Below are 22864 nucleotides of genomic sequence, written 5' to 3'. Positions count from 1 at the left end.
GAAAGGTAATGTGGTACATCTATAGCGGAAAACATTAGACACCGAAGGAGATCTTGACCTGCCATTTGTATTAAAAGGTTTACAGTTTCCCATTAGAATAGCTTTTGCTATGACAATTAACAAATCACAGGGACAAACATTCGAAAAAGTCGGTTTATTTATTAGAGAGAAAGAAACGATAGTCACTCACGGGCAGTTATACATTGTGTTGTCACGATGTAAGTCCAAACACAGAATCAAAATTCATTGCGATATTGACAAAAAGTTAATTCCAAATATTGTTTTTACTGAAGTTTTACAGTAAAAGTGTAAGTTTAAAAAGTACTTGCATGTTAATTTCAAAGCCAAATAAAACGAAAACATATAATGCAATGAATACCTCTAAAGCAACATGAAACATAATTTTCTTTCAGTTTATTACATTTTTCTATTTTTTACTATGGTTAATTATTCGATGTAATGTAAAATAGTTAGGTCTATTATGCATATGTAACAATTCCCATGTAAATAATAATCTGTTTAAATAGTACATCCACTTCCCCATACGTAAGTGGCAGAACCATGCAAAGTTTGTCAGCACCCACATTGAAGGAATGTAGTGTCCAAAGGAAAAAGAGTCTGCTCTGCCCTCTATATATGCTCCTCCATGTTACGAGATTCAGCCTGTCATTGATGTGGATGCCTAAGTAACTGTTGTAGTGCCCCACCTTCTCATCCACTTTATGAACAGTGATCGCACATAGAGGTTCTTTGGTATGGTGAAATTCAACATCCACTTCCTTGGGTTTTGCTGATGTTAAGATGCAGACAATTCTCTTAGCACCAAGAAACAAAGTTCTCCACCTGACTCCTCTATTCTGCCTCATCCCCCTTATCAATACATGCCATAAGTCGGAGTTGTACAGAGTGAAGAGTAAAGGAGACAGGACTGTTCCTTGTGCTGCTTCAGTGCTGCCCGTATAAGAAGTACAGTCCTTGAGTCTCACAAACTACGGTCTGCCTGACAGACAGTCCATTATCCAGGACGTTATAGGCTCATCCACCTGCATATTTCCGAGTTTACCCCTTGACCTGGATGGCTGGATGGTATTGAAGTTAGAGAAATCAAAAAACATAATCCTCACAGTACTGCCAGCTTTGTCCAGGCTTGTGGAGCAGATAAATAATTGCATCCTTCAATCTTCCAATATTTGTCAAACTGCAGTGGGAACAGGTAATCTTTAGACTCATACAGAATAGCATATGCTGCATTTTTCTAAGTGAAAAACTAAACAATGAATTTTTATTGTTTAAAGCAAACTTCTTAATTAAGTATCCAAAACAGCTTTCCCATCAATTGTAGGCTAACCCTTGAATAAGTGACCATGTAGTTGGCAGTCATGATAGTTAACCTAGAAGCACCTTGGTTCCCCGGACTGTCCAACATGTCCCTCGTGACTGTAATTGTTTTAAGCCTGTGGGTTTTTCCAAGGTTTTAGGGTTGAGCACTTATCTGAATACTACACTGTAAATGGCAGATTTTCTGACTGAAGGTGCTGCTGTCATGGTGGAAGGTGGTACTGCGTGCTTTAATTTTTTAAGACATCTGCAATTAATGACAGCAAAACCTTTTAGCTGGGATCACTCCCTCTACATTATCTTATAAAAGAAACAAATTATGCGAGGTACGTACAGCTTGGTACGAAACCTAAACAAAGAGTTGCCTTTAAAACTTTCTGAAAAGGCGCAGCTGGGTCGGTGATACTAAATGTCTTATTCAGTCAATTTCATTCCAGAACACTGGAGCCAGGGGCCAGATGTTGCAATCCATTTTCTCTGAAATGAAGATACTGGCTCTGGTCAGTAATCACATCAGGTACAGATTATGCACAGACCACCGGAGGACATGCAGGCTTCTTCTGAAATCTGGGTGGTTCACTCTGCTCTGGACTTGAAATTCATATCAGATCTCTATTTTTAAATGTCGATGCCTGTGTGCTTTAATATTTAGGTATTTTCCTCTAATTATTACCTCCTTTATTCACTTGATTTATTTAGCTTCTAACGATTGCCATCTTCATTTATTAAAAAACAGCATCGCCTTTAAATAATCACCAGCTATGGTTACAAAGAAAAGGGCACTTACAAAAACAGGAGCAATTAAACTTATTTTATGTTTATATGTATTGAATGAGCTAGGCTCTAGGTCAAAAATTAACTTACATCAATATAAGAATCCCTTACAATGACTGGTGCTTTTGCAGCACTAGAGTTTGAAATTTTCTGCTGTTGCACTATGATGTTAATGTTTAATAACCTATGCTTATAAATGACTTTGGTTGCATGAGTTGCTACCTTAGGGGCAATATTTGTCACATACAGTACATCAGTATTTTAAGAGGTCTGCATTTCTGTTGGGACAGACTGACCTTAAAAATAAAACAGAAAATGATCTGTGTGACTTTAGAGAAAGGAAAAATGAGAAGAGAAGTCATGAGTATACACTAATAAAAGAAATGACCAGCTAGTGACCAACACAAAAGGAAATTTTAAACACATAATCAGAGAGAAATCAAGAAAACAAAAAATAGAAATGAAAATGTCAAAGAAACTAACCATACTTTTATGGAGAACAGAGGTAACACAGTTCTAGACACAACAGGCTTCTATGGGGAGCAGCATTGAACCAATAGCAAACATAATCAAAATATCCATAAAAAAAATGTTGCATAATTCATATGTCAGATATTCAGTTGTATGCTCACTAGTACTTTTGCTAAAAAATATAGTTAAAGAAATCACTTCTAAATTAGGAACTTTGTTAAACAGAACCTGCCCGATTTTCCTCATCTTCCACCCTCATTCATGCTGGAAAAAATATTGCTCAATTTCAAGGACTTATACACCATCTCTTCAACATATAAAATTACTTTACAGTCCTTCCCTTTCGAAGATCCAAGAGGACAATGGGAAAAAGATCTCTTAATCAATATACCAGAAAGGGAGTGGAAAGTAGCAATGCAGAGACTTCACTCGAGCTCCATATGCGCAAAGCATACAATTATTCAACTCAAAGTTATATATCGAGCACATCTGTCTCGCCTAAAACTGTCCAAAATGTTTCCAGGGCAAGATATAACCTGCGAACGCTGCAATCAAGCCCCAGCCTCACTGGGTCACATGTTTTGGGCCTGCGCCAAATTAACATCATTTTTGGACCAAAATTTTTAAGTGCCTTTCAGACAGTCTTGGTGTCCCAATCCCTCCTAATGCATTAACAGCTGTGCTTGGTGTTCTTCCAGATGGGTTTAAAGTGGAGAAGGACAAACAAACGGTGATTGCATTCACTACACTTTTGGAACGCAGACTTATTTTGCTAAACTGGAAGAATCCTAACTCTCCTCTTTTAAGTCAGTGGGCAACCGATGTTTTATACTATTTGAAATTGGAAAAAATCAAATATTCAGTCAGAGGATCTGTACAGAATTTTTTTAAAACCTGGCAGGATATACGTAATCAATAAAATTTTAGGATAAGCTCTTAAAGCACCGAGGACACAATTATCTCCGCATTTCGTTTTCTTCTCCATTCATCTCTACTGGCCTATTAAACTCATCAATTTAGATATGTTTACAAGCCTTAAGTTTTATCCCGGCGGCACGGTGGCGCAGTGGTAGCGCTGTTGCCTCGCAGTTAGGAGACCCGGGTTCGCTTCCCGGGTCCACCCTGCGTGGAGTTTGCATGTTCTCCCCGTGTCTGCGTGGGTTTCCTCCGGGCGCTCCGGTTTCCTCCCACAGTCCAAAGACATGCAGGTTAGGTGGATTGGTGATTCTAAATTGGCCCTGGTGTGTGGGTGTGTTTGTGTGTGTCCTGCGGTGGGTTGGCACCCTGCCCGGGATTGGTTCCCTGCCTTGTGCCCTGTGTTGGCTGGGATTGGCTCCAGCAGACCCCCGTGACCCTGTGTTCGGATTCAGCGGGTTGGAAAATGGATGGATGGATGGAAGTTGTATCCCGTTGGCCATGCACTCTCTCTTAGGGGTGGGGGTCGACTTGTTTTTCAATCCTATTTTTTGTAAAAATTGATTGATTTGTATGAATGATTACAATAAAATTAATAAAATTAAAAAAATGATAAAAAATAAAGAAATTATTTCTGGTAAATCCTCTTGTTAATTGCAAGAAATTGAGGTTTTGAATATGTGTTCATTACCTTTTATATAAATGCATGTGTCTGAGACGAGCATACACCTGGATATTTGAGTTAGTATTATATTATCTACAACAAAACAGTTATCCACTATTGAATCACCTTCTCATATAATCACAAATTATTACAAATGTAGTGTTTCTCAACCTTCTTGGTGCCATGACCACTCTTTGTGACCCACTACAGGAGGTCTCCATGTTGAATTGTGCACAATCATCGGAGTGAAGGGTGTTCCCCCTTAGAGAATCGTGTACGATCATCAGAGTGGAGGTTGGGTTTCCCTCTGGTGAATCGAGCAACTCAGTAGTATCATAAACAATAGCAACTTAAGGCCCACCGGTGGTACCCCGCAACCCAAAAGTGGGTCAGGATCCAGTGGTTGAGAAACACTGTACTAATACATAACAGAATCGTCTAAAAATGGCCATTCTACTAATTTCCATCTATGGTATTTAAGCTAATAAAACTATTTAGTAAGGAATATTCTCTAAATACTGTAATAAGACAGCACTCTCTAGAGTCTCTGGAGTAACATCAAGAGAGTACCAGACATAAAAAATAGCATAGAAGGGACAGAAAATGCAGGAGAGAACTGAAATTGTGCTCCTCAAGTGTTTGATAATGTCTACCATGTCTACCATGCTGATGGGATGGTTTCCTCTCGTGTCCTTGTATCTAGCCACTCTTCCAGTGAAAGATCATGTGCAGCTACTAAATGGCCTGGAGGATAACATCTGGCCACTTCTGGTCCTCCTGGTCTTCATGCTTAAAGAGCAATGTGGTCCCATGTTTCCAGCATAAAATAATTATGATTTCTGAATGTGGGTGGCACGGTGGCACAGTGGGTAGCGCTGCTGCCTCGCAGTTGGGACACCTGGGGACCTGGGTTCGCTTCCCAGGTCCTCCCTGCGTGGAATTTACATGTTCTCCCCGTGTCTGCATGGGTTTCCTCTGGGCGTTCCGGTTTCCTCCCACAGTCCAAAGACATGCTGGTTAGGAGAATTGGCGATTCTAAATTGGCCCTAGTGTATGCTTGGTGTTTGTGTGTGTCCTGTGGTGGGTTGACACCCTGCCTGGGATTGGTTCCTGCCTTGTGCCCTGTGTTGGCTGGGATTGGCTCCAGCAGACCCCCGTGACCCTGTGTTTGGATTCAGCGGGTTGGAAAATGGATGGATGGATTTCTGAATGTTGGGCCTTTTTGTTTTTTTTTTTTTTTTATTTTTTTGCAAATTTGTTTTCAGGTTCTTTCCTAGTTGTTATGGGTTTTATGGAGATATTTTTGAATTTACCTTCTTCTTTGCAACCGTTTTCAGCTACTGAAAATTTTTCTACTGCTTTTCCACTGCCATTTTGCTTTGAAACATTGGTTGCTATGGACAGCGGCCATGAAATTCATGCATTTGACACTATAAAAATCAGCATTTCGGATTCGTCATCATCCGAGTTTGTGAATATTCTAAGAAAAGCTTTTGTGCTTGCGTGTTATTTAGTGTTCTTCAGAAAGACTATGATTTTTTTGGTTGTAGCTTAATTTTAATGATTGATAGGACTGACTGTTAGTTATGGATTTCTGGCTTTCTGAAACATTTCCTCTCCTGGTCACCTCTGTTCATTCTTTTCACCTTTCCCTGTGCAAGGCATGACAAAAAACATAATGCGATCTACCAACCATGAAGTAATTTCCCAACCAATGTCAATAAATAAAATGAATAACATTTATACTACATTTTGAATCTTCGGGTAGAAAGATCCTTTCATCATATTGGCCCACCCAGCACTGGCTCAGCTGTAGAATGGCCAATAGGGGGAGGCACTTTGTTGGCTGAGGATTCCAGGACTCTGCCTGTGATTGGCTCATCTGACTCCTTTTCTGCAATCTGGCTGTGGTTCTACAATTAGATGGACAGGTATTGTTGTTTTCCATTTACGTGAAGTAGGTTCTACTTATTTTTGATGTATTTGAACAAATCTGCATTTTTGTATTTGATAGTTCTGCATTTAGTGAGTGGTACTGTATAACCTATTCGTGTATTTTGCCTTGAGAGCTGTCATGGCTGTCTACGCGTGCACTTGGTGAGGATGGCTCTACAAGAACATAGTCATTTATACTGTTGTATTGCATTTTTGAGGTGGCAATGATAGATTGAAGAGGATTACTTGTGTTCTGTTTTTATGTGTTGTATCCCCCCATGTTTTGACACCAGTTGCATGCCCAGCCTACCTGGAAGGGATTATGTCTGTCTGTCTCTCACTAAATTGCCTTTCCCAACATTTCTTCCATTTTTTCCCTACAAGATTTTTTTTTCTAGTCTTCTTAGAGAGTTGAGGTTGTGGGGCTGTCAGAAAACAAGGTTTGTTAAAGCCCACTGAGTTATTGCTTGTGGGCCTTTGAGCAATACAAGAAATAAATTGTTGTATTGCTGTTGTTATTCTATAGCTCTGTTCCTGTAAAATACTTCGAGCTGAAGTGCATTATATAAAGGGTGTACATACAAATGATACTTTCACCACTGCAAGCTCCTAATTTCCTTGAGCTGTAGGCAGCAACCCAGCTTCTAGGGAGAGGATAACAAGAATCAGGTTGGGCTTTCACAAATCAGTTGGCTCCACCAGCTACCTCTGTGATAGAATCATAGCACAACGTAAACTGTAAGGACAGGCACAAGTTAATTATTCTAAATCCTATTGTCACAGCCATAGCCTTTGAGCAGGAAGCAATTTCTCAACACAAATTCAAACAATATGCTAGCAGTCAAAGCCCCATCTGTTAGACATATCCTTCCACATTGTTGATTTTTTTATTGGAAGTGAAACATTACAGTTTCAACAGTGAATGAAGTGGAAACCAAATTACTAGTTGATCAAATAGCTGTGTTTGTTCCTCTTGAAGATTCATATACAGGTGCCAGTATTGACTGGTACTCTAAGAAAAAGTGTAGGCATAGTGAAACGCAGATCTTCTCAATACAATGACAGTTGATTGAAGTGTAGGAAGGGTAGTCCTTCATGAAGATACCTGAATGGTGCCAGTACTCACTGGTAGGCTAAGAAAAGGTGCCAGTGCTCTGTGTTGAAATTGGAAAAGGACCCAGCAGTGTGTACCAGTGAGTACCAGCAAACTTCAAGCACAGAGTTTCAAATGATAGAACAAACCTACCCTCTATTGAGAGAGATCATTCTTTAATACTGAATTTGTTTCTTATAATTTCTGAACAAAAGTTATTGTGCCATTGAAAGTCTCCAGTTATTTTATGAAAAGCACCCTATGAAAAATTCTTGATGGAAAGTTGCCCAGTATTACATTCAGGCTGGTGTGGTCTACAGAGATAGGTGATGCCTGCAGTAACATGGATATAGATAGATAGATAGATAGATAGATAGATAGATAGATAGATAGATAGATAGATAGATAGATAGATAGATAGATAGATAGATAGATAGATAGATAGATAGATAGATAGATAGATAGATAGATAGATAGATAGATAGATAGATAGATAGATAGATAGATAGATAGATAGATAGATAGATAGATAGATACTTTATTAATCCCAAGGGGAAATTCACATTCTCCAGCAGCAGCATACTGATACAATAAATAATATTAAATTAAAGATTGATAATAATGCAGGTGAAAAACAGACAATAACTTTGTATAATGTTAAATGTTAACGTTTACCCCCCCAGGTGGAACTGAAGAGTCACATAGTTTGGGGGAGGAACGATCTCCTCAATCTGTCAGTGGAGCAGGACAGTGATAGCAGTCTGTCGCTGAAGCTGCTCTTCTGTCTGGAGATGATACCGTTTAGTGGATGCAGTGGATTCTCCATAATTGATAGGAGCCTGCTGAGCGCCCTTCGCTCTGCCACAGATGTTAAACTGTCCAGCTCCATGCCAACAATAGAGCCTGCCTTCCTCACCAGTTTGTCCAGGTGTGAGGCGTCTTTCTTCTTTATGCTGCCTCCCCAGCACACCACCGCGTAGAAGAGGGCGCTCGCCACAACTGTCTGATAGAACATCTGCAGCATCTTATTGCAGATGTTGAAGGACGCCAGCCTTCTAAGGAAGTATAGTCGGCTCTGTCCTTTCTTGCACAGAGCATCAGTATTATATATATATATATATATATATATATATATATATATATATATATATATATATATATATATATATATATATATATATATAGCCAGGGTATTAGAAATAAACTTGATCCCTTAGGCCTAAAAGTCAGGACGGAGGTAAAGAATTTTGGGGTAATCATTGACTCTGACCTAAACTTTAAATTGCAGATTAACTTAAGGAATATGGCAAAAGTTAGACCTCTTATAACTTTGCAAGACGCAAAAATTAGTTCACGCTTTTGTTTTCTGTCGACTAGATTACTGTAATGCACTCTTTATGGGACTACCTAAAAAAGACATCAATCAGTTACCGTAAGTGCAGAATGTAACAGCAAGAATCTTAACTAGAAAAAGAAAATCTGAGCACATCTCACCAGTTATTGCATCGTTACATTGGTTACCCATGTCATTCAGAATTGACTTTAAAACACTACTAATGTTTTGCAAAGCCTTAAATAATCTCGCTCCGTCCTATATTTTGGAATGCCTGTCACCCTACAATCCAAGTCGTAACCTTAGATCTTCAGATGGAGGTCTGTTTATAATTCCAAGAGCCAAGAAAATGTGGTGATACGGCCTTTTCCTGTTATGGACCTAAAATATGGAATACTTTACTGACAGAAATTTGCCAGGCTAATACTGTGGATTAATTTAAAAAACTGCTAAAAACTCTGGCTTTTTCGCAGATACATCTTAGTTGTATTCCTGATAGACTTCTGTATATGGGCATTGAATTATATTCTTCAGGGCGGCACGGTGGCGCAGTGGGTAGCGCTGCTGCCTCGCAGTTGGGACACCTGGGGACCTGGGTTCGATTCCCAGGTCCTCCCTGCGTGGAGTTTGCATGTTCTCCCCGTGTCTGCGTGGGTTTCCTCTGGGCGCTCCGGTTTCCTCCTACAGTCCAAAGACATGCTGGTTAGGTGGATTGGCGATTCTAAATTGGCCCTAGTGTGTGCTTGGTGTGTTTGTGTGTGTCCTGCGGTGGGTTGGCACCCTGCCCGGGATTGGTTCCTGCCTTGTGCCCTGTGTTGGCTGGGATTGGCTCCAGCAGACCCCCGTGACCCTGTGTTTCGGATTCAGCGGGTTGGAAAATGGATGGATTATATTCTTCAGGGATCCACAATCTGTATTAATCTCTACTATGCTCCGCTGTCTTTTCTGTTTCTCCTGTGGTGGTGACCTGTGTCACCACCATCTGATCAAGACACCATGTAGGCCCTTGCATTAATGGATTTAAGGCAGGTGTCTCAGTTATCTACAAGACCAACATCTTCAAATACTATCATGTGAAATCTGGAAATAAAGACAATTGATTTATGACCATTTACAGTATGTTAGGTAGAATTCCCAGCAGGAAATGGGTGGACTTTTGGCCTTGGAGACCCTGCAGATTTTGTTTTTTTCTCCAGCCTAACTAGAGTGTCCTAATAGCCATCTGACCTTACATTTTTCTCTTTAATATTATTTCCTAATCTTTTTTGCTTTTCATTTTATATACCTTTCTTTTTGTCATCTTGTAAAGCACTTTGAGCTACATTGTTTGGATGAAAATGTGCCATAAACTGTAAATATCTATTGTTGTACTTGCTGTAAGCTAATGCAACACAGGCTATCAAGTGAAATGTGTTCTTGCACTTGTACAGATAACACACCATCAAATTCTTGACATTCATTCCAATCTAAGGGTTAGTCTCCTTTTATACCATAGAAGTACCCAGAGTATTAAACATGTGCTTGCAAGGGATGAGGCAGGCTGACAGGAAAGGCAAGGAAAGCCTCTCACTTCACACATCCGGCTTCTTCAGATTGCTGACATTGCAAAGTCTGCATGCTTGCTTCCAGAAACATTTTGCACGTATCCATAGCATATGTATATGTTTAACATTTTGTTGCTTTACAAGCCTTTTTTGTTTTTGTTTAATTATTCTTCTAAATTCATATGGCACAGGCCACTTGCAGAGGTAGATGCCTTACTAGTAGTCGGGACAGTCCAGGACCAAAGGTGGAATATGAAGTTAATGAAAAAGTATGGCAGATGCACAAAATAGGATGTTGTTTATTCCAACATTGACTTAAACAGTTCAAGAGTGAAAATTTGTAAAGAAAACTAGAAATATGTGAAGAAAAATAAAAACAATAAATCCAAAGGAAAAACAATCACAAAAAAATTTTAATCATAAAATGAAAAAAGAAAACACCATATAAAAGACAGTCCTGGAGAAACAAAGCACTCCCCAAAATTAATAAAAATAAATGGCACTGTCACAGCCACAAATACACAAAAATGAAGGCCCTAATGCTCACAAAAAACTGGAACCTTGCGGGGCTAATTTTGCAACACTGCTATGCCACCCAGCCTCCCTCCTCAGTGACACGTGCACCATCTCGGTGATGATCACCCCCAACCACGGAAACCTATATCTTATAAAGACTAATTCATCACCTTGTTGGCTTACTTTGGCCAAGGACACAACTAATTTCTGAATGAGGGATGGAATGAACCACTGCACCAAATCCCTGTCTAGTGCTTGGCACCCTTTAGGTAGTGATAAAGCTAACACTACACACACAACACCACTATACATTAAACATAATCTCTAATCAAAACTATGACCACAAAAGAAAATGAAAACACTGAAACCATAAAGAAACTCCTCCTTGTCTGACTTTCAGAGAGCCTCACGGCATGCGCTTTCAACGCTTCAGAGAGGAATGGTGCTTGTCCATGCACAAGACTCTCTGCCACTGGAGAACCAAGGACAATACTCTCTCTTCAGGACGAATTTAACGATAAGCTTATTTTTCACATGTAGTATAAAGCCTTTACAATAAATAGGAAACTATTATGGTGCCAGCAAAACAGGAAAGTATCAGTAATTCTTTGCACTATCGCTAGCATTCTTAATGATCCTAGGCTTTAACTCATTCAATGTGATGTGACAAGGTGAGATCTCAGCATCACAGCACAGATCAGGAGTAAGGATGCATTCTGCAGAACAACACAGGAGTTGGGTCGTATAATACTCTGGTAAGAGGAGTCCAATAAATAACATATTTTGTGGTAGAGAATTGGACTGCTATCAGTAATGTGTACTTTGCTTCATAACTGCTATAATTCAATTCTGTTTAAAAGTTTTCATGCCCTACATTTATAGGTTTAACTGATTTTGATATGTCTTTTAGACTAGAATGATTCCAAATGTCTTCTTTGTTTTTGTACCAGAAGGTTATATTATTTGTTAAAAATATTTTACACCATTTCATGAATCCCATTGCTAACATGCGGCTCCTGGTTGTCAGGGCGTGGTCACAGAGGTTGTGACGTCTGATGTCGTTAATGCGACGGGTTTAAAGGTAGACACTGGCAGCCATGTTTTCATAACAGTCTTTGGATATTTCCTGAAAACACTTAGTGCTATTTTGTTTTTATACACTCAGGATTATGACTTTTTGGCAATGCTTTTTGACTCCAATTTTGGGGTTTTGTTTTTAACATGGTCAAAGTTCGATTTGATTTTTGGTTTTGACATTTGCAAGTATTTTGACTATATCTCTTTTTCTGCTCCTTTGGGTCCAATCCGGGTGGTGCGTTGTGTGGTGGGTGCAGCAACGTGCTATATCAGCTCAAGCTCCCAAGCTCTCTTTCTCTCTCTGTTCCTCCATCCATCCATCCATTGTCTCCCGCTTATCCGAGGTCGGGTCGCGGGGGCAGCAGCTTGAGCAGAGATGCCCAGACTTCCCTCTCCCCGGCCACTTCTTCTAGCTCTTCCAAGAGAATCCCAAGGCGTTCCCAGGCCAGTCGAGAGACATAGTCCCTCCAACGTGTCCTGGGTCTTCCCCAGGGCCTCCTCCTGGTTAGACGTGCCCGGAACACCTCACCAGGGAGGCGTCCAGGAGGCATCCTGATCAGATGCCCGAGCCACCTCATCTGACTCCTCTCGATGCAGAGGAGCAGCGGCTCTACTCTGAGCCCCTCCCGGATGACTGAGCTTCTCACCCTATCTTTAAGGGAGAGCCCAGACACCCTGAGGAGGAAACTCATTTCAGCCGCTTGTATTCGCGATCTTGTTCTTTCGGTCACTACCCATAGCTCATGACCATAGGTGAGGGTAGGAACATAGATCGACTGGTAAATTGAGAGCTTCGCCTTGCGGCTCAGCTCCTTTTTCACCACAACAGACCGATGCAGAGCCCACATTACTGCGGATGCCGCACCGATCCGCCTGTCGATCTCACGCTCCATTCTTCCCTCACTCGTGAACAGGACCCCGAGATACTTGAACTCCTCCACTTGGGGCAGGATCTCGCTACCAACCCTGAGAAGGCACTCCACCCTTTTCCGGCTGAGGACCATGGTCTCGGATTTGGAGGTGCTGATTCTCATCCCAGCCGCTTCACACTCGGCTGCGAACCGATCCAGAGAGAGCTCTCTCTGTTCCTTCTCTTTCAAAATACTCCCCATTAGAGTCAGTATAATAATTATGTAGGATCTTCATGATCTAGTAGCAAACGTGATTTTAAGTGAAAAAAGGGGTAGTGTGGGTCACACAGGTTTGCAGATAGATAGATAGATAGATAGATAGATAGATAGATAGATAGATAGATAGATAGATAGATAGATAGATAGATAGATAGATAGATAGATAGATAGATAGATAGATAGATAGATAGATAGATAGATAGATAGATAGATAGATAGATAGATAGATAGATAGATAGATACTTTATTAATCCCCAAGGGCAGGGGTGGGCAAAGTCATTCCTGGATGGCCGTAGTGGCTACAGGTTTTTGTTCCAACCCAATTGTTTAATAAGAAGCACTTATTGCTCTAGAAACACTTCTGCTTCATTTTAGTTATCTCCCTCATTAAGATTTTGAACCCTTATTGCTTATTTAAGTCTTAAACAGCTGCATTCTCGGTTTTTAACTGCTCCTTATTAGCAATAAGATGCAAATGACAAAAGAAACCAGCAGTTATCCATTTTGCTTGTTACCCTTTATACCTGTGTGTATTTATCGTGCACTATTTGGTTTAATTAAATACTTGGAAGGAAAGAGAAGATAAAAAAGTAAAGGATTGAGAATTACCCATCCGTTTTACACTTCAAAGTATTTGGATGATATCCTAGGATATGAGAATGACTTGACATAGCAGAGTTAAAGCACTAACAAGCCATGAAATGTAATTATTGGCAAGGATTGTTTTCTAATTAAGCAACTGGGTTGGATCAAAAACCCGTGGCCACTGCGGCCCTCCAGGAATGACTTTGCCCACCCCTGCCCAAGGGGAAATTCACATACTTCAGCACCAGCATACTTATAAAAACAATATTAATTAAAGAGTGATAAAAATGCAGTGCAAGTTAAAAAAATGCAAGGTGGAGAGTGCGAGGTAGGTATAACAGTCAATAACATTGTATAATGTTAATGTTTACCCCCAGTGGAAATGAAGAGTCGCATAGTGTGGGGGAGGAACGATCTCCTCAGTCTGTAACCATGAATAAAAGGTAAAGTACCACTTTCGGTTAACAGAAATAGCTTAAAAGTTGGGAGAAATCTACTTTTAATACCTAATACTCGTATGCAAAATTTGGTTGACCTATGTGAAAGCATACTCAAGTTATCATGTTTACATACACACAGACACAGACAGATGGACATAATTCTAAAATTATTATTTTCAGACTCAGAGAGGTCTAAGATGTTGAGATTCATCAAAATCTTCACATCGAGTCTTTGGACAGTTACAATACTTTCCCTATACCTCGTATACGATAAAGTAAAAAAACTATAATCCCAATGACACAAGTATTCAGACCCTTTGCTACCTGAAATTTGGCACAAGTGCATCTCATTCTAGTCATCATTATTGAGATGTTTCTAAACCTTATTTGGAGTTCACCTGTGGTCAATTCCATTGATTGGACGTGATTAGAAATGGTACACACCTGTCTATATAAGGTCCCACGGTTGACAATGTGTATCATATTTCAAAGGAAATGCCAGCAGAGCTTAGAGAGAGGATTGTGATAAAGTACAGATCTGGGAAAGGCTACAACAAAACACTTGCAGCACAGAAGGTCGTCAAGAGCACAGTAGCCTCCAAAATGTTTGGGACAACCACAACTCTTCCTAGAACTGGCCATCTTGCCAAACTGAGCATTCATGGGAGGAGGGCCTTGGGAAGAGAGTTAACCAAGAACTCAATAGTCACACTGGCTGAGCTTCAGATAACCTGTGTAAGATAGAAGAATCCTCCAGGACTGCCACCACTGAATCACTCCACTAATCTGAGTTTAATGTCAGTGTGATCAAACAGATACCTCTCCTTAGTAAAAGACACCTAGAAGACCAATTGGAGTTTGTACTGGGACGAAGGTTCACCTTCCAAAAGGACAATAATCTCAGCATAAAGCAGAGACAACATAGGAATGGCTTAGGAACAATTCTGGCAATGTCCTTAAAGCCCAGAGAGAGCTTGAACTCGAACACAATCAAACATCTCTGGAGAGACCTGCAAATAGCTATCTATAGACAGTCTCCATCCAACCTGACAGAGCTTAAAAGGATCCACAGAGAAGAATGGCAGAAATTCCCCATATCCAGGTATGTGAAGCTTGTCACGTCTACTTGAAAAGACTCCAGTCTGGAATTGCTGCCAAAGGGGTTTCAACTAAGTAATTGTGTCAATGGGATATTTCAGTTTTTTATTCTTAAGAAATATGCAAAAATTTTGAGGATCCTGCCTACGTTTGGTCATTGTGGGATACTGAGTGTTGCTAGAAGTGGGAAAGCAGCAAATGTCGGTTCTTCTTCACTTATTTAGATATCACACATAACACAATGCAGGCACGTATAACATAATAGGCCGCCGGGTCAGGTAACTCAGAAGTGCCCCATGTAGTCACTGGCCTTCAGCCAAACAGGATATGTTTGTTTTGCACACTTCAAAGAGAAATGTATTGTAAGGTTATTTACCATTACGGAAGAGCATCCCACAGAGGATAAGAATCCATGATGAGAATCCAACAGTTACAGGAAAGCAGAATTCCCAAATGTCCGAGACTGGACCACTCGGAAGACCGCAGCCACACCTTTTCTACGTACAAACATCTTTAGAGATTTCAAAATTAGCAGCTGACTTTTTTAATGATAAAAATAGACAGCTCCTGGACTCTTCTTAAAAGACCAATGCTGTGAGATATGTGACTTTTATGGGTGGTATGCCCTGATATTGTCACTATCTAATGTTCAGTTCATCACTGCAACCCTTTTTCAATCTAAATGTGTGATAAAGATGTGCAACTAATCTGGTCACTCCATTTCCTTTTGAGAGTGAGAGGGGGTCCGGCCTAATCTGTTTCTCATCCTCCTTGTAACCGTCCGTTCTTCTTTCAGGTCTATAAACTCAGAGAACTATTCCATGTAACAATCATTTATTATGATTACAGTACAGAACACGAGCAACCAAACATATAATAAAACTTAAACAAACAGCATGGACTCTCCAGGGACTCTTAAAAACTATGGCAGTAGCCATCCATACTGTGACAGAAACCATAAAGAAAAATAATGTGGAAGAACATTCCTCCACCATCATTCCCAGAGAGAACCCCTCAGAATGCTGATGAATGTCCACATGCACTTTCTGCACAAGAGCTCATGGCTGACTGTATCTCTCAGTGGATTGCCTTGTGTATAATACTTAGTCATTACAGAGTAGCAGACCAACAGAGATGAGTTAGGCCCATGGATGTAGCCTATCAAGGGCCAGGCACACCAAAGTAAAATCTAGAACTCATGCTTAAATGAAACATAAGTTTAAAAAAACTTATTTTCCATCAAGAATTAACCCATTATATTTTACGTAAGTAATTTATCTTGTGAAAATAAAACTTGTGTGAATTTGTCTCGTTTGCGGCTTTGTTCGTTTTTTTTTTTGGTCAGTACGTATTGCTATTTTGTTTTTTTAATGCATGTTACGCCATTAATTATCAGTCATTAAGATACTAGACGGTGGTCTGGGGAGTGTCTTTATGTAACACGACATACTTTATGACATCATTCCTGTTAGAAATGAGAAAAAATATTCTGCAACGTTGATGATTGTAATGTGTGACAATAAACTGATCATACTAGATTTTTTTTTTATCAGCGCATAACCTTATGCTTTTGAAAAGGCTAACCTGCATATCACCGTTATGTTCACAATACCAATCAACAATCAGCGTTAAGAGCTTTCTGAAATTAAACAAACAAAGAGAAATAAAAAAGAACCAATGGAGCAAAGCCATAACTAGACAGAATGAAGCATTATATTTTTCTATAGTTGATGAACATCCTGTTTTTCAGAAGATGATAAGAAGAGAACAGCACAGTGCTTTTAAGTTAGTAAAAGTGTTTTTATCGGTAGGCATTTACTCAAACCCTCTCTATACCAATGCAGTACTAATTTTAGGCTTTGATGCTACTGGATAGTCGAGATTTTTAACAGTTTTGAGCATTGAATGAATTGAATTCAAATCACTTTTGTAATGTCTGCTGTAATCTGTTTCACACCACCTCCACCATGAGTTGTATGTAGCAACAGTAGACAGCTGAAGTGAACTAATAATATTAGCCCCTGGTAAAAAAAAATGTATGCTCAGTATGACAAGACAAAATGTGTTTTTTTAATTAGCTCATGTCCAGACAATTTCATCCATCATACTGGGCTGCAGGGATTTAAAAAAAAAGGCTTCCTGAAACACACAATGCCCTGCTATTTTTGATCAGAGCCACAAACCTGTAATTGCTCCAGGGGTGCTGTACAATCTCTGACCCCAAGGGGTATGCGAAAACTAACAAATTCCTAATACAAGAAATTGTATAAGGCGAATAAAAAACAAAAAAAAAAAATTATTTGAGTATGCGTCACTCTGAACACAATATGCATCAGTATACACTTTTTAGGACGCTTAAAGCACTGCAGAAGAATGGAGTCCACTTCATAACTTCTTTGTGACATCTAATTGGCAAATAAATCAGAGAATTTAGCACATCACCAGGACATAATATAAAATGAAACAGGCTATTCACCAATGGTTTTTCTTGCGCTTTGTTACATTTTATGCAAATGATGGCTAACTTCACACCAGTCAACAACAACTGGATTTGTCAATATAATCAGGACCTTTAACACCAGAATTACCAAAGCCTACGAAAAAACTCGTAAATCCGGCCCACCTTAAATCCCTTCACACAAAGCATAGAGAGAAGTGTGTACATTGCAACAGGTACACATGTCATAAATGTAGGAAGGACGGTCCTTGTGTGTGTGTGAACTGTTAACATCTGAATCTGATGATTGCATATAGCGCTGAAGTTACTGCTCTGTACTGTTCTTTCCTCTGCATGTCCTGGAGTACAAAAGAAACACCACCATACAGCAATATGTGGAGACTGACAAGATCGGGAGGAAAAAAAACATGCGGTCACTGATTACAACCGCAAGATGTTATGTGAATGAATATGAATAATATGAATAATGGTGCATCTGTGCCACAATGTTTTCCGAAATGTACTATACAGGTCATAAAATGAATAATGCCAAATATCATATATACCTATGTATCTTTTTTTGTCAATGCAGCTTTCACATCATGGACCATAAGGTGCATACTAATTCAGCATGAGCAGGAACACTAAATAAAACTGAATAAAAAAAACTCAAGTGACAGTGAGATACAAAAAAGGCAGATTCACCAGCGTTTGAGTGTCAGCTTTAATCCATCCAGATCACAGAATGTCCAGTTCCATTGCCTCAAAACACCACTCATATCTACAGTTTTTCCCAGTTTCAAATAAAAACTAACAGCGACAGATCCCTTTGGGTGGGGGGTTGGGGGGCAATAGTATGTATCGTGATCGTGACTGAGAAAATAAAAGTGAAAAAAAAAACACTAACTTTTACAAGTACTATAAATTTACAGCGGCTGTTACAGACGCAAACCAAATGTATGTGTGTACGGTATAATATTAACAATAAGAGCAGCTCACTACTCAAAAATGGTAAATATACAAGGCAGTCAGGATCGAACCAGGGACTTGATTACAAGTCAGCAATTCTTACCACTGCACCACAGAAGCTGTTATCTCATCCTCGAACCTTTTGTGAAAGTGTATATTTGATCATTGGACTTCACGCTTCACACATTATATAGTTTATGCCTACATTTTGTCATTTATTACTAAGATATGAAAAACGTTTCTGTTTTAACAATATGTTTACACAGACTATTGTAGAAACGGAACACACATGAAATGCATGTGTTCCAAATGATGATCTATTATTTCCACTCTAAAACTCCAGCACTTCACTCCCAGATAATCAAGGCATGAGCTGGGAGAACTTTGTGCACGTTCTGCGGCGGTGGGGGGATGGAATAGTAGGCTGCTTGCTGCTTGTCTTGATCGGCACATTTACAAGACAAAAGACGCTGACGGAGAGGTGCAAAGGGATTTAAGGTTGGCTTGATTTACGAGTTTTTTTGTAGGCTTTGGTGATTCTAGTGTTAAAACCGTTAGATTTTCTTTTTGAGAATAACAGTAATTAGAAAAAATATAAGGCTACACCTCAATGTGATTTTATTTTTTATCCCTACTAAGAAAACAAGAGAAAAATATGGACCTCAGTCTCTGAAATGGATGTTTATATAGAGAGTAATTGTAAAACGATTTATTTTCTAAGAATGCAGCCCACATACGTTTCAGTTGAATTTTTAAGGCAGAAATTATTTTTTACATAACAGTTGATCATTACCATGACTAGGTTTCTAAAATGCAATCAGTGATGGATGAAGCATCATTAAAAACACAGGCCACTAAGCCAAGGTAAAGTAGGGAGTAGTTGAATTTCACACTAGTGTTGATGTCAATGCTCAGGCAGAACTACTGTCGTCGGATGCTGGAAAAAAAATGTCTGCCGGCACGGCCATATCTAGCTTTGAATGTTTGTTTCTGTTTTCTTATCAAAAAAGTATTAAGGATGTGAAGGTTTTCCGGTTATCACTTGTTTTATAGAGTGTTACCGCCATAAAAATGTCACTTGTCTAGGCTGTCTTTCCCATCCGCATGCCATTTGTTGCCTGTGTAAATGCCGAGATCTTATATACTGTAGGTGGAATGCAAACATGAGCATAAACAGATAAAAGATGTGCTCATAATGGAAGACCTGAAATCAGCCTTTTAATCCTGCATTATAAAAATAGTCTAATTCAGGGTAGCCCGAGGGATGCATATGATGTTTCATGTTCTGCGTTCAAATGCTGCCAAGAGACAGCCACGGTGTGCGCCTGTACATTTATCATAGCTAAGTCACTAACATCAAACAGAGTTCACAAATTTTCATAAATCTGAAGTCTGACAGACTTTGATTACTCAAGTCCAACTTTACTTTACAAGATTTTGAAATTTTCTATGCAGTGGGGGATACCTTTTGCTATTACCATTGCCATCGTTGTTGTATCTGAAAGCATAAGTCCCCAAAACAGCTTTAGTAACTTGACTACATGTTCAGTGGCAAAAGAAGTATGAGCAACCTTTGGAAACCACCACAATCATATATAAATTGTATATGATTTGATTTTCATCTAAGTTACAATACATATTATACATATTGAACACATCATTCAGACATTCACAATTCAGTTTGGAAAAATAATGTGAACTCCTAGGCTGATGGCTTCAACAACAGCTAACTGGAGTCAGAAATTAGTAAACCTGGAGACCAACCAATGAAACAAGATTCGAGGTGCAGTTTAGAGCTACATTGACTAATGTAATGGACAACAGGCATAGGTGCTAGGTCAAAGCCCAATGAAAGTACTTCTGGGTTAATCGGAAGTCTTTTAAAATAGGGATTACCACTCCAAACAGCTCCCTCTGGTGGCCTCCATGGAACCCAACTGGGCTGCCCCAAGGCACTACAATTCTAATTTTTCCCAGCGGATATCCATGTGGGAATCCTGGTCTGGGTGTGCTGCCATCTAGCATATCGGGGAAGCCACTACTCCAAATAAAATGTCTCCTCCTTGTTCCTTAATTACATTGGCCTCCCGGATGGGTAACGATTCGTGTCCTGTTCCGGTCAGGACACCAGCCCATGCCTGTTATCCTTTACACCAATAAGAAAAGACTCAAATATTTTTTAGTTGGCTTTTCACAAGCAAAAAAAGACACCTCAGTAGATCTATGATCAAGAATTGTTGGTTTTCATAAAAGTGGAAAGGCTTTCAAAGTAATTTGAAAGAATTTATACAATCATCAATTCAAAGTTAGGCAAAATGTGTATAAAATAGAGAAGATTTAGTATTGTGGCTACTCTATCTAGAAATGAGGTCCAGTCAGGCACAATGCAGAATGTTCAATGAGATAAAAAGGGTTACAGCTAAAGACTCGAAAGAATCACTGAAACAGGCTCTAGCGTATCTGCTCATGAGTCTACTATACACATAATACTAAACAGACATGGTGTCCATGGCAGGACACCAAGGAGGCATCTGCTGTTTTCCAAAAAAAAAAATCACTCTATGCCTGAAGTTTGCCAAAGACCATCTTGACACTCCACAATGCCACTGGGAAAATGTTTTGTGGGCGATTGAAACTACAGTGGAGTTGTTCAGGAAGAATATACAGTTAAAAAGGCACAACATGAAAACATCTTCTCAACAAGGAAGTTCATTAGAGCGAGCATCATGATTCAGGGCTACTTTGATGCCTTGGGGCCTGAACAGCTTTTGCCTTCATCAACATGGCAAGTTTTTCAAGGAAGCCTAGAGGATAGTGTCAGGGTGGTTGTCTACCAGTGGAAGCTCAGTAGAAGTCGGGGCAATACAGCAGGACCATGACCACAAGTATCTAAGTAAATCTACTACAAAGTGGCTTCAAAAAAAGAAAATTGGAGTGACCCACTCAGAGTGCAGACCTTAAACCAACAGAGATGCTATGGAACGATCTTAAGAGACCACCAGGCATCCTAAGAGTATGGCTGAGCTGAGCCAGGTCTGTAAGGAAGACTGGTCCAGAATTCCTCCTGAATGTTGTGCAGGTCTGATCCACAGCTACTGGAAGTGCTTGTATGAGCTTATTGCTTCCAAAGAAGGTTGAACAGTTATTAAATCTAAGGGTTCATTAACTTTCTCCACCGTACACTGTGAATGTTTGATGGTTGTGCTCAGTAAAGACATGAAATATTAAAATTGTTTGGGTATTTCTAGCTTAAGAGTAATGTGTTTGTCTATATTTGAGATTTACATGAATGACTTTTTATTATCAATTAATGCAGAAAATATGGCCGTTCCAAAGAGTTCACATACTTTTATTGCTGCTGTATCTATCTGCTTACCAATTTTCGGAACCTGCATTATCCTTTCTATGTAGGGAGCCACAGCATAACACAGTGGCCAGTGATTGTAGACATACAGGTGTATCTATGAATATATTGTACCTATCCTGTATATGAAACCCTAAAAAGACCTATGAAGTACAAATATTCAGATCAAAAATGCCATCATCCATAGCCTTAAAATAATAGGCTAGCATCTATTTTCACTTGCTGTGTTATGAGAGAAAAATCCTAATGAGGCAAGGTCTGATGATGATAACTCATTTTATTTGTATTTGTGCATTCATTTAGGCTTGTCACCCAAAGCAACATACAGATATGTTGATTCTGGTGGGCTGCAGTATCTGCTACTGCTCAGTCCTACAAAGCTTCAAAATTCCAGAAATACAGTCAAATTATTCACAGCTGACGTCATGCCTCTAGTTCTTACCTAAAGGAAATAACACCACATGTACGTCAGGGAACATCCAGGCTTTGGCTGAATAACAGAAGCCCCCCGATACATTCTGGGAGCATGGCCTTCAAAAGCATTGTAACTCACCATCAATAAATGCCTGGATCCATCACAAGTAGGCAGAGCTGTAGCAGCACTTACTGTAAATGTTGTTCTCCAGGTCATCGGAGGTGATCACTTTCTCAACAGTCTGTGACTCCCCAAAGGGTGCTACTATGAGGACAAGTCAAGGTGCAAGGAACAGGGAGAATATGGAAATTAACAGGTGCCATGCAAGGGGCGTGTATATTCACAAGAGGGAGACAGACAGATAGGGTTTCATGGAAGGCAGGGACAGAGCAGGAAAGAAAAGAAAAAGGACAATTAGAAAATGAAAGTGACGCTCCGCATAGTAGCCGCATGTTTTGTAAAGGTACAACCCTACCAAACTCTCTGTTTTGTAAATGTTTTTTTTCTGTAAAAATCCTTATTGAATAAAATGACACCCTAATTAAGGAAATTTTCTTTGTAAGAAACCCAATTGAACAAATCCCAACCACAATATTAAATTAAAAAACAGTTCCCTGGAAGTCCTGCTTTATTTATCCTATCTACTGCCTTACTAGTGTATTTAATCTGCATATAACAACACACTATAAAAGTTTGGAAATTCATTGTAAGCAATCATTCTTTATTTATTATCCACACAACAGATTTCCAGAGTAATATGAGCTCT

At 39.5% G+C, this 22864-nt stretch overlaps 1 protein-coding gene across 7 annotated transcripts in view; it reads right to left on the bottom strand.

The window, feature by feature from the left end:
* hspg2 (heparan sulfate proteoglycan 2) overlaps window positions 1-22864 on the bottom strand; it is a 517600-nt gene that overhangs the window by 339695 nt on the left and 155041 nt on the right. For 6 of the 7 annotated variants that reach the window (XM_051930340.1, XM_051930335.1, XM_051930339.1 and 3 more), the window contains exon 4: window positions 22291-22362. The exons of the other annotated variant lie outside the window; for it this stretch is intronic. In XM_051930340.1, coding sequence (XP_051786300.1) covers window positions 22291-22362 — 72 coding nt within the window. The remainder of the gene's footprint in view (window positions 1-22290; window positions 22363-22864) is intronic. 7 annotated transcript variants of the gene reach the window in all.

This window comes from Erpetoichthys calabaricus, chromosome 8 (genome assembly GCF_900747795.2).
Source record: "Erpetoichthys calabaricus chromosome 8, fErpCal1.3, whole genome shotgun sequence".
Taxonomy (NCBI): domain Eukaryota; kingdom Metazoa; phylum Chordata; class Cladistia; order Polypteriformes; family Polypteridae; genus Erpetoichthys; species Erpetoichthys calabaricus.
This window is presented reverse-complemented; position numbering and strand designations above follow the sequence as displayed.